The sequence below is a fragment of the Ichthyophthirius multifiliis genome (genome assembly GCF_000220395.1).
Source record: "Ichthyophthirius multifiliis unplaced genomic scaffold scaff_1120509250282, whole genome shotgun sequence".
NCBI lineage: Eukaryota > Ciliophora > Oligohymenophorea > Hymenostomatida > Ichthyophthirius > Ichthyophthirius multifiliis.
The window spans coordinates 1-16,014 of NW_004086905.1; the positions used below are offsets into that span (position 1 = coordinate 1).

The 16,014-nt window shown below is 17.5% G+C and overlaps 6 protein-coding genes across 6 annotated transcripts, besides 24 other annotated features; 2 read left to right on the forward strand and 4 right to left on the reverse strand. All coding sequences in view use genetic code 6, as the record gives it.

Annotated features, from left to right (window-relative positions):
* Positions 1 to 797: 797 nt before the first annotated feature.
* Positions 798 to 826: a microsatellite.
* A 368-nt stretch (positions 827 to 1,194) lies between these two features.
* Positions 1,195 to 1,219: a microsatellite.
* Positions 1,220 to 2,771: 1,552 nt separating this feature from the next.
* On the forward strand, positions 2,772 to 3,406 carry IMG5_062030 (hypothetical protein; the record flags this gene model as incomplete). Its single annotated transcript, XM_004037019.1, has 1 exon — positions 2,772 to 3,406. A coding segment is annotated over one exon (402 nt), but the record flags the coding sequence as incomplete, so codon positions are not given.
* Positions 3,407 to 3,466: 60 nt separating this feature from the next.
* Positions 3,467 to 3,525: a microsatellite.
* Positions 3,526 to 4,229: 704 nt separating this feature from the next.
* On the reverse strand, positions 4,230 to 5,292 carry IMG5_062040 (hypothetical protein). The gene is made up of 5 exons (XM_004037020.1): positions 5,204 to 5,292; positions 5,062 to 5,146; positions 4,880 to 5,017; positions 4,682 to 4,779; positions 4,230 to 4,541 (listed from the first exon to the last, which is right to left on the reverse strand). The coding sequence occupies exons 1-5, from the start codon at positions 5,249 to 5,251 to the stop codon at positions 4,407 to 4,409; spliced, it is 504 nt and encodes a 167-aa protein (XP_004037068.1). The 5' UTR covers positions 5,252 to 5,292; the 3' UTR covers positions 4,230 to 4,406.
* Positions 4,575 to 4,613: a microsatellite.
* Positions 5,148 to 5,196: a microsatellite.
* Positions 5,250 to 5,304: a microsatellite.
* Positions 5,258 to 5,313: a microsatellite.
* Positions 5,261 to 5,313: a microsatellite.
* A 152-nt stretch (positions 5,314 to 5,465) lies between these two features.
* On the reverse strand, positions 5,466 to 6,014 carry IMG5_062050 (hypothetical protein; the record flags this gene model as incomplete). The annotated part of the gene is made up of 2 exons (XM_004037021.1): positions 5,856 to 6,014; positions 5,466 to 5,794 (listed from the first exon to the last, which is right to left on the reverse strand). Exons 1-2 carry the CDS (start codon positions 5,941 to 5,943, stop codon positions 5,466 to 5,468), a joined length of 417 nt encoding a protein of 138 aa, XP_004037069.1. The 5' UTR covers positions 5,944 to 6,014.
* A 381-nt stretch (positions 6,015 to 6,395) lies between these two features.
* Positions 6,396 to 6,502: a microsatellite.
* Positions 6,493 to 6,539: a microsatellite.
* A 1,028-nt stretch (positions 6,540 to 7,567) lies between these two features.
* IMG5_062060 (hypothetical protein) lies at positions 7,568 to 8,630 on the reverse strand (the record flags this gene model as incomplete). The annotated part of the gene is made up of 3 exons (XM_004037022.1): positions 7,568 to 7,587; positions 7,715 to 8,107; positions 8,558 to 8,630. 3 exons carry the CDS (start codon positions 8,628 to 8,630, stop codon positions 7,568 to 7,570), a joined length of 486 nt encoding a protein of 161 aa, XP_004037070.1.
* Positions 8,631 to 9,765: 1,135 nt separating this feature from the next.
* Positions 9,766 to 9,811: a microsatellite.
* Positions 9,812 to 10,148: 337 nt separating this feature from the next.
* Positions 10,149 to 10,198: a microsatellite.
* Positions 10,197 to 10,248: a microsatellite.
* Positions 10,249 to 10,253: 5 nt separating this feature from the next.
* Positions 10,254 to 10,303: a microsatellite.
* Positions 10,304 to 10,430: 127 nt separating this feature from the next.
* Positions 10,431 to 11,143, forward strand: IMG5_062070 (ribosomal protein, putative). The gene is made up of 4 exons (XM_004037023.1): positions 10,431 to 10,470; positions 10,526 to 10,616; positions 10,659 to 10,807; positions 10,863 to 11,143. The coding sequence occupies exons 1-4, from the start codon at positions 10,460 to 10,462 to the stop codon at positions 11,044 to 11,046; spliced, it is 435 nt and encodes a 144-aa protein (XP_004037071.1). The 5' UTR covers positions 10,431 to 10,459; the 3' UTR covers positions 11,047 to 11,143.
* A 106-nt stretch (positions 11,144 to 11,249) lies between these two features.
* Positions 11,250 to 11,292: a microsatellite.
* A 53-nt stretch (positions 11,293 to 11,345) lies between these two features.
* Positions 11,346 to 11,412: a microsatellite.
* Positions 11,356 to 11,400: a microsatellite.
* Positions 11,362 to 11,401: a microsatellite.
* Positions 11,413 to 11,612: 200 nt separating the features above from the next.
* Positions 11,613 to 11,670: a microsatellite.
* A 107-nt stretch (positions 11,671 to 11,777) lies between these two features.
* Positions 11,778 to 11,851: a microsatellite.
* Positions 11,806 to 11,876: a microsatellite.
* Positions 11,806 to 11,877: a microsatellite.
* Positions 11,815 to 11,878: a microsatellite.
* Positions 11,858 to 11,942: a microsatellite.
* A 2,904-nt stretch (positions 11,943 to 14,846) lies between these two features.
* On the reverse strand, positions 14,847 to 15,783 carry IMG5_062080 (hypothetical protein; the record flags this gene model as incomplete). The annotated part of the gene is made up of 3 exons (XM_004037024.1): positions 14,847 to 15,045; positions 15,102 to 15,400; positions 15,454 to 15,783. 3 exons carry the CDS (start codon positions 15,781 to 15,783, stop codon positions 14,847 to 14,849), a joined length of 828 nt encoding a protein of 275 aa, XP_004037072.1.
* Positions 15,784 to 16,014: the final 231 nt, after the last annotated feature.

The window sequence follows — 16,014 nt, forward strand, 5'->3', positions numbered from 1 at the left end:
ATAGTTTTTTTATTTATGATATTTAAAAATTATTCTCTAATTATGAAACTTTTTCTTTATCATCTGCATATAAATATTTTTCTCTCATATTTAAGTTATGGCTTTTCTAGTTATTATTTTCTTTTTAAATAGTTATTGACTATTCTTTTAGTTTTCATCCTTTAGTTTATTTAATGAAATTGATTATTTATTTTATTTTATATTAGTTAGATTTTCCAAGTTCTTTAAAATTATATTTTATTGAATTAAATTGATTATTTTTATTTATTTAATAAAAAATTAGTTTTATTTATTTAGAGAAGTAAAGCAGTTTATATAATAATATTTTAATTTATTTGACTTTGAACTTTTATTTATTTATAGAATAAAAATTTATTTAAATAGCTTACTCTTTTAGTTATAAACGTATTTTCTAAATTTAAAAAAATATTTTATATAATAAATTAGTGATTTAATTTTGTATTACGGATTTTCTAAATTTAAAAATATTTATATATATATAATTATATCGATATTATCTAAATCATTGTAAATACAATAAAAAATAAAAATACTCTAATACTTAATTAAAAATTTATTATTATGTACTTATTTGTATTAATAATAATTAAATATTATTTTATTAATTATTATATTAGGAATAACTATTTTTTTTTAGTACAAAAAATTAAAACATATAATAATATATTAAATTAATTTATTAGTATATTTTTAAAATTAAATTACTTATATTTTTATTTCTTAATAAAAATATTTTAAATATCTAACTCTTCATTTTCAAAGATAATTACTTTAAGAAAAAAAAAATTAAAAAAAAAATCTAAAATTAAATTTAGTAAAATGGAATAAAGTATAAATTTTTTATATTAAAATAATTAATAAATGGTTTATAATAAATTAAAGCATAAAACTTTTTTTTACAAACTCTAAGTTATTAATTAAATAATAAATAGGTAGGTCAGAAAGCTCATAAAAGCGTAAATATAGTTCTTCAAACAGTTCAAAGTAAATAAATATAAAATATATTAATATAAATGTAATAAATTATTTATTTAATTACAGATCAGACAATAGAAAAGCATATAAGGGTTAATTCATAAATATATTTCAGCAGAAAATATGAAAAATAAAATTAATTTTTTTAAAAAATAGAAAAAAATAGTAGAAGCAGATCTAAAAGTAAATCAGAAGGTCGTAAAACTAAAAGGTAAAACTAAAAAAATTTTTATTTATCCTAATTAATATTAATAATAAATAGTAAATATTACCCATATATATATTATAATTAATTATATGCAATTTAATATAAAAATAAAATCTTAAGAAAATGATAGACACAATAAATTTAATAGATCAACTTCTAGAAGTCCCCGTAAAATAAATATATATATATATATAAACGAATTATATTTATAAAAAATATAAATAGCTAGAAAACCAAATAATCAATTTAACTAAAAAAATAAGATATAATATTCCTATGCTTGACGGGCCTTTAGTCAATTTTAGATAATTTATGGAATTATAAGTAATTTGTTTTTTTTCAATTGAATAAATATATAAATATTATTTTAAAAAATATTTTAACAAATTAGACTGATAGAGTATATACGCATAAAGCTGAAACTCATTATCAGTATTATAAAAAATAATGGGAAAAACGACAAAATGAAATATTCCATAAAGAACATCAGGTTATTAATTTATAATTTTATTTTTGTTTTTAGTTTTTAAAATAATATATTATTATATAATGTTTTTTTGTATTATCGATGCAAAATTTTTAAATAAGGATGAAGAGTGGTTTAAAGAAAAATATGATCCATTTGTTAGTGAAATTGTTTTGAATGAAAGACAATAAGAAATTTAAAAAATAGCTGAATCTTTTTTTAATGATTATAAAAATAATTTATTTGATTCTATTTCTTTTGATATTGATGAAGAAGTAATTTATATTTATAATTTTATAAAAAATAAAAAAAAAAAAAAAAACGCATAAAAAATTTATAAAAAAAGAAATTATAAGAAATATAATCAAATGATAACAATGAAGAAACTTAAGAAGAGAATGCAGATAATAAGGTAAATTTAGGAGTTACCCACTAGAAAGTATATATATATATATATATTTTATAAAATATTATTAAATAAAATAGATATATTTAAATGAAAATTTTCAAATTAGTTAATCTCCCTATTTTGGATTTGATCCTATCGAAAATACACTTTTTATAAAATTAATACCATAAGATATAGGTAGGTAGGAAATAAATTAAGTTATTAAAAAAATTCCTGGCTTTTAATCATTTTCAATATCAGAACCAATACCAAGTTAAGGATTTTAAAGGTTAAAAATAATATACTTATTTTTATATTTTAATAAATTAAATAAGATATGGATGGATTACATTTGAGAAATTCGAATAATTTAATGAAGCATATGAAAGATTTAAGAAAGATTGCTTAGTCATAAATAAATTTGAGTTTAATATAGTAAAAAATAATTAAAAAAGAATGATAAAAGTAGCACAAAAAGTAAATATTAAGAAATCTTAAACAGATTTTGAATATACTGTAAAACTTATCAAAGCGTTCGACTAATAAAAAGGAATTCAAAATAATTCTATTATAACAGATAAATTTTCTTTTAAAAATTTAGATACTAATTTACTTTATTTAAGAAGAGTACATTCATATTGTTATTATAGCGGAATTTAAGTAATTATAAAAATAAAATAATAATATTAAATTTTTTATTAGTGCTATGATGAAAGAGCCTTATCTAGTAAATGTGGATGCATTCATTTAAGATTAAAAAGTGATTTTAATGCAGAAGATGAAAAATGGGAATAATTGCCTAATTGGCAAAATAAAGTCTAGGAATTTGCCTAACAAAAACTTTAGGAAATTGAGCAATCTAAAGATTAATTACGAGGAAGTGCTTTATTTAATAACAAACTTGCTTCAAAAATTATATATAAAGTTTAAAAATCAATGAAAAATGAAACTGGTGCCTGGCCTTGCTTTTATTGTTAGAAAAAATTTAAAGCCTCTGATTATTTAGTAAAGCATATTGATTTAAAACATAAAGATGAGGAAAAATATTAATTTGAATTAAAAAAAGTATTATTATTATTATTTTTATTTTTTTTAATTATCTTATAAAAAAGATGAGACTTTATACTTCTTTAGAATTATATTCAAATGATAAAAATAAAATAACGCATTAACCTACTTTATCAAAAGATGGATAATATTTTTAAAGTTTTATGAATAAAAGCAAAAAGTATAATGATTACAATAGAGATAAAAAAACTTACTATAAAAAAAACAATTAGCATTAATTTAAAGATCTAGACGAGCCTGAAGCTAATACAGAAAATTAGTAAAATACAAATGTAAAAAGCACAATTAATTATTTAGATATTTGAAAGTTGAGAATAGAATAATTGAAAAAAAAAAAAAAAAATTATATAAATTAAAAAATTATTATTTCAAATTATAAAAATAAATAAAATTCATTATAATTGGTAATAAATAGTTAATTATTTTATATAATATTTTAGATAATTTTTAAAAAAATTTAATTTTAATTATTTCTTTTTTTAATAAGTTTTATTTTAAATTTTAAAATATAATTAACATATTTTTATTATTTTATTCTATCTAAATTTATTATATGTCATTTTTTTTAAATTAAAATAATTTTATTTTAATAATATTAAAAAAATTATATACATTTTAATTTTAAAAAATAAAAATATTATCACTAATGAATTTAAAATGTTGTAAAAAAAATTATTCTTAAAAATTTTAATTTACAAAATAATAATAAAAAAAAGATGTAAATAATAAAACTCAAAATTTTTTATTATTATTTATTATGAAAGAAAAATCATTTTTTATTTAATTACAATATGTAAATCGCTAACAGACTAATACATGATTATTATGATAATATATGAAATACTTAAACTGTTATTATAAGTTAAAATCTATTTAAAATGAAGATTATAAAAATTAACACAACTCTTAATCAAGTTTTATATGTCCCCTAAAATGATATTTGATCTAAATAATAACTAAAAGTTTAAACATAAAAAACTACTTGACTAATAAGTAGATTAATAAAATTAATTATATTTTATGCTATTATAAAAATAAAAAAATTTAGAAACTAAAAAATCAAAAACTATTTTTTATTTATTCCTAAAATAATATATATATTTGTTATAAAAATTAAGTTAAATTTTTAATTTTAAATAGTAAAAATAGATAAAATATAATATTATTTTATATACTATAATAAAATAAATATTTTAATATACTTATGTTAATATGATAATTATTAAGAATTAAATTTTTAATTATAAATAATATTATAATTCTATATTTATTTCTTATATTCATTTTACTTTATTAGAAAAAGGAGATATTCTTAACATATTATAATATTCATTTGCATATTCAGTTTCGTTACAAGTTTTTTTGGGATAATTAAATTAATTTTAATTTCTTTAAGGGCTTAAGCTTCTAGCATACTAGTATTAAACAATAAAATAAATAAATTAAGTTATAAATATATATATATATATATATATATATATTATATAAATACAATATTTTTTATATTAATAATTATATTTTTAAATTATATTCTTATATTTAATTTTATAATTACCTTATTATACCATCCTAAGTCTTAATTTGATGTTTATGGAAATTTGTATTTTTAAGTTGGAGTTTAACCAATATGGGATAACTTTGTTAATATTTCCTCTAGTTATAAATATGAAATAATTAAATTTTTGCAATGCAAATTTATAGTTTACAAAATAAATATATTATTTATTATATATCATTTTTAATTTTATTTTACAGTTTAATTCTGGCGACTTATTAGTTTCCATTCCTTCAGGTAGTTTAGTAAAATCTAAAAAAGGGTTTTTAGTTCCAGAATTTTTCATTTATTATTAGACAAAAATATTATTATTTGGCTTATCTGAATATAAGAAAACTATTTATATTTAGTTAAAAATAAATATTTTTATATAATATTACTTTTTCTTGGATTTATTGAAAAATGCATATATATTTATTGCTTAGATCTTTCTTTTAATATAACTTCGTTCCATGTTCTCATTTCCTTTATATATATATATATATAATATTTTTATTATAAATATTTATTTAATAAGTTTACAGCGACTGGGCTTTTATCTCTTACTCTTTTATCTTGTTTATCAGCCATTAATTTTTATATTTAATTATTATTAATTATTATTTTTATTTATTAATTAATTTATTTATTATAAGAAATAAAAATTAGTTATTTTGGCAATTTTTATATATAAATAATATTTTAAATTAGTTGACATAAATAAAATTAAAAAATACTGAAAAATAATAATAAAAAAAAATAATATTTTTTTGTTCTGAATAAACAATATTTTATAATATAAAAATCATTTTTTATTATTTTAAAAGTATGATTCTTTAGCTAGTTTAAATATTTCTTAAGAATTTTTTTCACCTGTATGTAGAACCATTTAAGCAAAGCTACTATTAGTATTAGTAATAGTTTCATCAATATCATTCCAAACCAATAACTTAAAGGGATTTCCAATTTCGCTGACCAGGCCATTATCTAAAACAATAACTTTATCATAATCAGCAATTGTATTAAGTCTATGTGCAATAGTAATAATAGTGCATTGTTTGAAATTTTGCTTTATCAATTATTAAATAAATTAATCAGTTTCCATATCAACATTAGCAGTAGCTTCATCTAAAACTTTTATATTTTTTTAAAAAAAATGATTTCATAATAATTTTTTTAAAATAGATTAAAAAACCTATTAGTTTATTATTTCTTAACATAACTCTAGCTAAACAAACGAGTTATTTTTATCCTTAAGAAAAAACAGATTAAGAGTTGCTCATATCAGTATTAATTCCAAGAGGTAGCTTACTAATAGTATCATAAAGTCCTGTATCTTTAAGTACTTTATGGATTTAATCGTCACTTTTTCCTCTAAAGGATCAATTATTTTTTTTTATAGATCCACAAAAAACGAATGGATTTTAAGGAATAATTCCAATATTTCTTCTTAATGCTAAAAGCCCTAAATCTTTTGTATTAATTCCATCATAAATAATTTTTCCTTAATTAATTTCAATCATTCTAAATAAGGCCTAAATAATAGATGATTTTCCAGCCCCAGTTCTTCCTACTATTGCTACTCTTTCGTTTTCTAACACTTTAAAAGAAATTCCTTTCAAAATGTAATCTTCATTTTCTTATTTGTATTTCATTTTTACATCTGAAAATTCCAATTCTCCTTTAGAAGGCCAAATTTATTAATTTATGTTTATTTATATAAATGAATTGCTAATATTAATATTAGTATTATTAGTATTATTATTATTATTATTATTATTAAAATTAATATTAGTATTAGTATTATTATTATTATTAGTATTATTATTATCATTATTATTAGATTTATTATAATTAGTTAATTATTAATTTGTTAATTTTGAATCTATAGGTTTTATATCTAAATCCTCATGTTCTAATTTACTATTGAAAGTCCTCTTTCTACACTAGCCATAAATGTATCAACATTTATTATCGCCCTGAGCGTTATATGTAAAGAATTTGTAAGTAAATAAAAAATATTAATGCTCTACCAAAATCTTATTTGTTTTCTGATTATTTTAATAATATTATCATGTCTATTCCTATTGTTGATACTAAAAGCGACATATATTGTAAATATACACTAAATAAACGAGACATATACCAAAATATGTCATACGACCGAATATTATTATTCATTAATGTATGCATTTTTTTCTAAAATTCTTCCTTTTATCCATAAATCCTTAAAATTAATAATCCATTCAAACTACTATTAAAAAATTAAAATACAGGTCCTTTATTTTCTAAATCTAATTGCTTAGCTCTCATTAGTATTGGTTTTGTATAAATTGTCCATTTGTAGAAATAATACATTTGAATCGAAGCAGGTATTATATAAAACTTTTATTTATATTTATTTAAATAAATGAAATATAATTTACTTGATTATATAAAATTAAAGATAAGCATAAGTTAACAAAATAAAATAATCCTTCAACTGCTATAGTAGCTGTTTCAGGTAGAGATTTATCTAAAATAGAAATATCATTAGAAAATTTATTAATGATAGTGCCAGAAGGTAACTCATCAAAAATAATAGGCTTAGTTTATGATAATGATTAAACCATACTATTCGATAAGTTTCTATTACAATTTAATATAAAGCTAGTAGCAGAAATGTTTTGGGCAAATTTAGAGCTAAAATATGCTATTAATAGAGAAAAGGAAACAAGATAAAATTTCCATTTACTTTATGCTATTTCATAAAAAGATAGATTTTTGTAAAAATTAGTAAATAATACTTAAGTTAAAATAAATAATCCGAAAACGAAAATAAAACTACAACAATAACTATTATATTTGAAGTATTTTATATATGTTCTATAATCTACACTATACTATTCTTATTATTTTATGTTTTTCTCAATTTATTAATTATATTCCTGATATAAATAAATAATATTTATTTAAAAAATAAAAAAAATACTTTCGATTATTATTTTTATAATTCGATACTTTATTATAAAGTAAAGTCTATTTCCTAATAAGCTGATTATTTAATTTAATTACTTTTCTGATCACTTTCAGTTTAGATATATTTATCGAGATTAATTTCATTTAAATCAACTTCCTTAAGGCTTCCCTATAAAGCTATTTTTCCTTCATTATTAAGAACTACAATATCATCACACTAAGTAGCATAATTAAGTTAATGTGTAATAAGTAACACGCCTTTTTTTCTCAATAGTCCTTTAATAACATTATTAAAAAGCATCTATGCTACTCTAGAATCAACAGCAGAAAGCGGATCATCTAATAAATATAAGTCATTATCTGCATAAACAGCTCTAGCTAAAGAAATTCTAACTTTTTATCCGCCACTTAAATTAACACCTTTTTCCCCAACAACTGTCATATCTTATAAAGGTAAATTTTAAAAATCTTACATCAAGCAACATGCTTCTATAATTTTTAAATATTAGCTTTTTTAATAATATTTTCCAAACAAGATATTGTCTCTTATTGTGCCTTCTAATATATAAGGTTCCTATTCTACATAAGAAATACTTTTTGTGCAAAAAAAGGATCCTTTATATCTTGGAATTTCCTATAATAAAGAATAAAAAAGTGATGTTTTTCCACTTCATATAGCCCCAACAATTGATGTTAAAGTCCCTTTTCTTATCTAAAGATTTATATTTTGCAATACAGGACTGTTATTCTCCCAATCCTCGCTCCAATATGAACAAAAGCTTTTTAAATAAACTAATGTAGAAGTATTTTCGGTTAATTAAGTGTCAAATTCTTATTCTTTTTATTCTTAGGAAATAGATTGCATTTAAATGTTTTGAATGCAAATAATATTCATATACCTTTACAATAGAATTTTGAAGTCATAAAAAAAATTCATACCAAATCCACACCCTTTAACAATTGTATTAGAAATATAAGTAATCAATTCCATAGTGGATAAAATTACAGACATATTTAAATAATTATTATCAAAAACATCTACAATGGCAAAACAGAAAATTGCAATAAAAAGTGGACCTACTAAAGAAACTGAACTTTCAATATAAATGATTCCCTAAGAAATTAAAGCATATTTAATTTCTTCTTTTCTTAATTTATTTATTATTTAATTAAATGCACTGGTCCATCCACACATTTTAATTATTCGAATGCCGTCTACTATTTCTGAAAAAAATTTTATTTTCTTATCACTTTATAAAGCACGTTTTTTTGTATATTCAGCAGCTTTTTTTGCTATTTATTTTTGTATTGGAAATAGGCCTGCGAGTAAAATTATGGCTAAAATTCCTGCATAACCTAACCTATTCCATAAAATAAAGCATGTAAGAGACAATGTAATAGGAGAAATATATAAATGAAAAACATATACACCATTGGTTTCAAAAACATTAAAATCAGAAGATATTAGATTTATTATTTTACCCTCGCTTGCTTATTTAACAGAAAAAACGCTTAAACTACTAACTTTCTCATATAATAAATTAACTAATCCAAGCCTAAATTTAGAAACTAATCTATGACCTTTCGTCCAGCCATTTTAACCACAGGTAGTGGCTAAAAAATTACATAATATCAGTAAGAAACTCCATTTGAAAGCTTCAAAATATTAATTTTATGTGACTAAATCAATTAATTATCCTATACTTATTGTTCCTATGATTTTTAAACTCATTTCTAAAAATATATAAATAAAAATTGGTATCACATCCCATTTAAAAGATTATGCTATTATTTATAAAAACTAATGAGGGCTTATTGTTTCATTTATGTTTTATAATTTCTCTTTTAGTATTTGGGATGTGTGTTGTACTTTATGGCTTTCATCTATTTAAGGAAGATCATCTACCTCTATTTTAGATAATTCCTTTAGACGTAACAACATATTGTATAAATTTAGAAAAAAAAAACGATATATGTAATTATATCCTTATGAATATGTATTTGGTCTGATTTTTTTTATAGGTATTAAATTCTGTTTATTAGATGTAGAAAAACTTAAGATTTCTGATTATTAATTTAGATCTTGTGATTATATTTTTTATAGATAATCATCATTTTATTAAATCTAGTTTTATATCATTATATTTTTTTATTTTTTTATATTTCTATTTTTATTGAATTTTATTTTTTTGATGTTAATTAATAAATATATTTATACTATATAAGAACATTTTTATAACATATAAATTATTTTTTTCTTATCTAAAGAATATAATATTCAAATATTTATAATTGATATTTGATTATTTAATACTTTTTATTTGATTTATTAAGTAAATTTTAATAGTCAGTAAATTTGTTAACTTTATTTTATTTATACGAAAATAACTTTTTTTAAAGAAAATAAAATTTATAATTTCAAAATTTTAATAGAAATAAAAAATATTAATCAATCTATTATAAAATTAGATTTAAAATAAAATATAATTAATTTATTTTATTTAATAATAATATTTTTATTTTTTATAAATAAATTCTATTTTTTTAATGTATTATTTTATATTTATTATTTAAATTTATAAAAATTATTTATTATGATAATATTTATGTATTATAGTTTAAAATTATTTTAATGTATAATTTTTTCTCTTTAATAATATATATAATTTTTTTTTTTAATATATAAAGAAAAGAGTTAAATAATTTATAATTAAAATATAAGAAAAAATATTTATATAATATGAAAAACTCTATTTTATTTTAATACAAATTTAAAGTATAAATTAATTTTTTCAAAAAATAAGATAAAAAGGCAAATTTAAAAAAAATAATTAAGTAAAAATGGCTAAATTGTATAAATAAAATAAAAAATATATATAAATTAAATTCTAATAATAAAAAAAATAGCTTAAAATACGGAAGAGTAGTAATTCTTTTATAAGGCAGGTTTGCAGGAAAAAAAGCAGTTATTGTTAAATCACTTGAAGATGGAAATAAAGTATTCATAAAAAAAATATATGTTTATTAAAAAAAAATAAAGGATAGAAAATTCGGATTTGCATTAGTTGCTAGGGTAGAAAGAGTTCCAAGAAGAGTAACAAAAAGAATGGGACAAAAAAAAATTGAAAAAAGAACTGTGATTAAACCATTCGTTAAATATGTTAACTTAAATCACATTATGCCCACAAGGTATAAAATTAATTAATTAAAAAAATATTGTGTATTTATTTATAAAATAATATAGATACTCTGTTAAAGACTTATGTGATTTCAAAGATTTAGTCAAAGAAGATAAAATAAAATCAGGAGCAAGAAAAGAAGTAAGAGATGAATTAAAAACATAGTTCTAAGCTAGATACAGAGGATTAAATCCCGATGAAAAAAATGCTTCTCATTACAAATTCTTCTTTTCAAAATTAAGATTTTGATTTATTTTATAGCCTTTACTTTTTTTATAAATATACAAATATTTTAAAAAAATTATGTTATATTTTTTATATTCGTGTAATGAAAATTAAAATATTTAAATTTTTTTAATCATAATATCAATTTATATTTTTATATTTGTATTTTAAATAAAAAATTTTATTATGATTTTATAAAATAATAAATTTAATCAATATAATTTAAGTATATTTATATATTTATATATTTATATATTTATTATTTATATACATATTTTTCATTTTTTTTTCTTATATATTACAATATTTATTTTTATTAATTTAATTTTATTTAATTTCTTTAAAATTTTTAAAATTTTTAAAATTTTTTAAATTTTTATTAATTTTTTTTTTTTTTTAATAATCTAAATAGTTATAATATATATTTTTTTTGTTTTTTTATTTTCTAATATTAATTTATATTTTGTTAGTTATTTAAAGAATTTTCTGAAAAAAATTAAAAACTATATAAATATTAAATTCAATTTCATTATATTAAAAAAAATTAGTATATTAAATTCTATTTTTATAACTTTTGTATTTAATATTTTTTAATTTAAACTATAATTAATTATATATATTAATTTTAAATAATTAAATTATAATATTTTTTATATAAAGTTATTGACTTAATAATTATTATTGTTATTTTTTATAAAAGTCTTCTATAATTTTATTCGAGTTTCTTATTATTATACATTATATTAAACTATATATTTAATAATTAAAAAAATAAACATTTTTAATATTAAAAATATAAAATCTTATTATATAAAAAAATATTAAAATTAAAATATTATTAATAAAAAATATTATTTAATTATTTTTTTAAAAATAAAAGTATATATATATTTAATATTTATTTTATTAATAAATAAATAAAAAAACATTAAAATTTTTTTTATTAAAATAAATTAATATGAACAATAACAAAGATAACAGTTAAAATTAAACTTTAGCTGAGTTAACAAATATTAGAAATGAAATTGAAAGAATGAATAATTACTACACTAAACTTCATGAAAAGGAATAAAGCCTACGAGTAATGTTATAAAACTAATAAATTCTTTAATAAAAGCATAATTATGCTTAAAATCATTCATATTCGCCTTAACCATTATATGCGTAAATTTTAGGATAAGTAGCTCCTGAAAAAGGATCTAATTAAGCATTTTCCTATTCAAAATAAAATAATAATGAAATATAATCATAAAATAATCCGGCAAGTTAAACAAATGAAGAAATTAAAGACTAATCAAATAATAATTTAAGTAATAATAATTAATCAAGTTGTGTAAATAACAATAATTTGAATCCAAACATTAATAAGAATGTTCGTGGAGTTTAATAACATGAACAACCTTCTGAAAAAAATCAAATGATTATTAATTAATAAATACGTTAAAATGAACTCAATTAGCATTATAATACAATAGAACAAGACGAATTATTAGTAAATAATAATCAAAATAATCCTTAACATATTCCTTAATAATAATAATCTTTGTAAACATTTGGATTAAATAATTAGAATTCGGATGATTTTTAAAATCAATAAAATATGTAATATGCTTAATAATAAAATATGATGTTAATATAAAACTAATAAGATTAAAATTATTAATAGCATGTTTCTAAAAAGCCTTCAGTAGTTCCCGATTAATTCGGTTTTGTGCAAAATAATGGCAATAATCTTAATAATAATTTTGTATTCGAAAATTATATTTAAAATAATTAATAATATGGGGTTGGTAATAATAATATGAATAATATTCCTGAAGCATAAATTGTATTTATTTTGAATTAATTAGTATAAACTCCATAAAATAAAGAAATTTTTAAAAAATAATTATTATAAAATGTATAAATACGATAAATTTTAGAAGAAATTAAAAAAGAATAGGAAAAAAAATAAAAGGAAGTAGCATAAAAAATTTTCTTTGAAAAATAAAAATTAGAAACTAATTAAGTTGTTTAATAAAAAGAAGAAGAAATAAAATAATTGAAAAACACAAATAATTTAATTAAATCTAAAATTAAAGATTTATAAGATGAAGTTGAATTATGGAAAGCTAAAGCAGTTGCATTAAATAAAAATAATTAAGTATTTTAAATATAATAAAAATATATATATAAATACATTAATATTAAATATTATAAATAAGAATTAAAAAATTTTTTATTAATTAATCTCAATCAATCAAACATTCATTTATAAATTAAAAAATAAAAAATATAGGATGGAACATATGCTTAACTTATTTATGACTAAGAGTTAAAAAAGCTTTCATTAGTTATTTTGAATTAATAAAAAGAAATAGAAGAGTTGAAATAAAAAGCATTAGATAGAGGAATTATAAATGTTAATAACCCAGATCAATCAAATTTTTAAAATGGTAGTGAAAAAATAACTTAATAAAGAGTATTTTTATTATATGCTGAAATCGAAAGATTAAGATCTTTAGTAAATAAATATAAGGAAATTTAACCTTAAGATGAATTAAATATATCATCAATAAATTAAAAAAAAAAGCAAATTTTCTAATAATCATCAAATACATTTAGCAATGTAGCAATAAATAATAATAACAATATTTCACAATCATAGGACATATAAAAATTTACGACGAATGTTAGAACAAAAGATATAAGAAATCGATGAATGGTAAATGAAATTTGCAAAACTAGCATAATAAGCATAAGAAAGAGACTAATTAGAACAGGAGGTTATTAGATTAAAATAAGCTTTAGAAGAAACTTTATTAGGAAATTCAATGCAAAGGAATTAAAATTAAGTATTTTAATTTTATTTTATTTTTTTATAATAATTATAAGAATTATCATGAAAGTGAACGTGTTTAAATTCTATAAAATGAAATATAAAAGCTAGCAGAAGTATTAAGAGAAAAAATAACCGAAAATGAAATTTTAAGATAAAATTAGGTTGCAATGAATTAAAGCTTGAAATTAAATGTTAATCAAGTCAATTAGTTTTAATAAGAATGTGAAAATAAAAATTAATAGTTGACAAATGAGTTAGCGAAAGTTACAGGAATTTTAAAAGAAAAATTTAAATAAAATAATGAGTTAACTTAATATATTTAATAAATTGAATAATTAAATAAATAAAAAAATCACGAAAATCAAGTTATTATGTAAAGAATGTAATAATTATAAAATACAATTTAAGGACTTTAATAATTGAACAATAAAATTGCTTAATATGAGCAAAGTTTGATGATTCTTAAGTAAGAGTTAGAAAAAAATTAGAATGTTTTAAAAGATAAAATTAAAGAAAATGAAATTCTTAAATAAAATATTCAGAGATTACAATAACTTTAAAATTAAAAGGGGTTTATTTTTTTTGTTATTTTTTTTATTTAAATATATTTTTTTTTTGTTTAAAAAGAACTTTTTGAATAAGAATTAAGGAAATTCTAATAAGCTTTTGAAATTAAAAATAAAGAATGTGAGGATTGGAAAAATAGATGTAAATAAATAGAATAAAAATTAGCTTAAGCATCTTAAATTGAAGCTAGAGCTAAAGATTCTGAAGTTAAATTAAGAAATCTTATTTAAGAAATATCTCTTTTACCATAAAAACTTAAATTTTGAAAATTTTTTAAATATATATTTTTTTGATTCAGATAAAAATTTAAAAGAATATTTTTTTATATTTTTAATTATTCAAAAAATATAATATTGCAATATAAAATAAAAAAAGATATTATTTAATTGTATCAATTTTAATGATTTTTTTAAAAAAATATTATTTTGAATTTTATTCAAAAATCATTCTTAAAAATCTTAACCTTCTTCTTATTTCTATTTAACTGAGTTGCTTTAATTAGATAATTTAATTTTCTTCTTTTTTTCTTTTTATCTTGATTTTTTATTTCTTTATGTTTTTTAACAAAAGCTCTTAAAATTCCAACTTTATCATTTTTATGCTCATTAAAATTAAATCCATATTTTCTCCCGAATCTATAGAATAAAAAATATATATATATAAAAATTTATAAAAATAGAAGAAAAAAAACCTAATTTATAATAAATAATCATCCAAAGATTTTTTAGAAATCTAAACTTTATTTGCTGCTTCTTCTAAAGATAGTCTATTTTATTTCATTTCGCCTTCTTATATCGATCCATTATATAAATTTCTCCATTCTACAACTTTCTCTATAATATAACCAATTTTTCTTTCTTTAGTTCTTCTGCATTAATTTGGAACTTTTTGTTTTTCTTCTTAGTTTTTATTATTTTATTCGTAATTATTTTCCTCAAACATTACTTAATGAATTAAACTAATTTGATTTTCTTTACATTTTATTTTAAGCTAAAATTTTTAGATTTATATATTCTTTATTAAAATATATGATATTTTTTTACTTCTGTAAAGTTTTTATAGTCTTCTTGGGGAATTGTTATATTATCAGGTAGAGGATCAAATCCACAATTTATAAATATTTATGCATCTTGGCAAAAATAATAAATCATATTTTTATTTATAGGAAAACCCATTTATTTTAACTAATTTATTAATTGACAAAGTTATATTTCATTATTGTCGTTTATAAAATTATCTATATTAAATTAAGGTATTAATTCAGTTATTTTTTTTTAATTCTTTTCTATAATTACTAAAATTATGTTAATCTTTATTTATTTTAATTAGATTAATTTTCCTCTTAATATGAAAAAAAAAAAATATATTTACATGGAAATCATTAATACTATTTTCACTTTTTATTGGGTTATCTTACATTTATATTTCTTAACTACAAAAAATATTACCAATCATTTTTTTATTTTTTCTATTATTTATTTATAAATTAATTCTAATAATAAATTTATAACATATGTAAGTTTACTTTTTTGAATTATAAACATAATTAAATTAAATAAATTATTTATAGTTTGACTTTCATAATAAAAAAATATAATAATTCA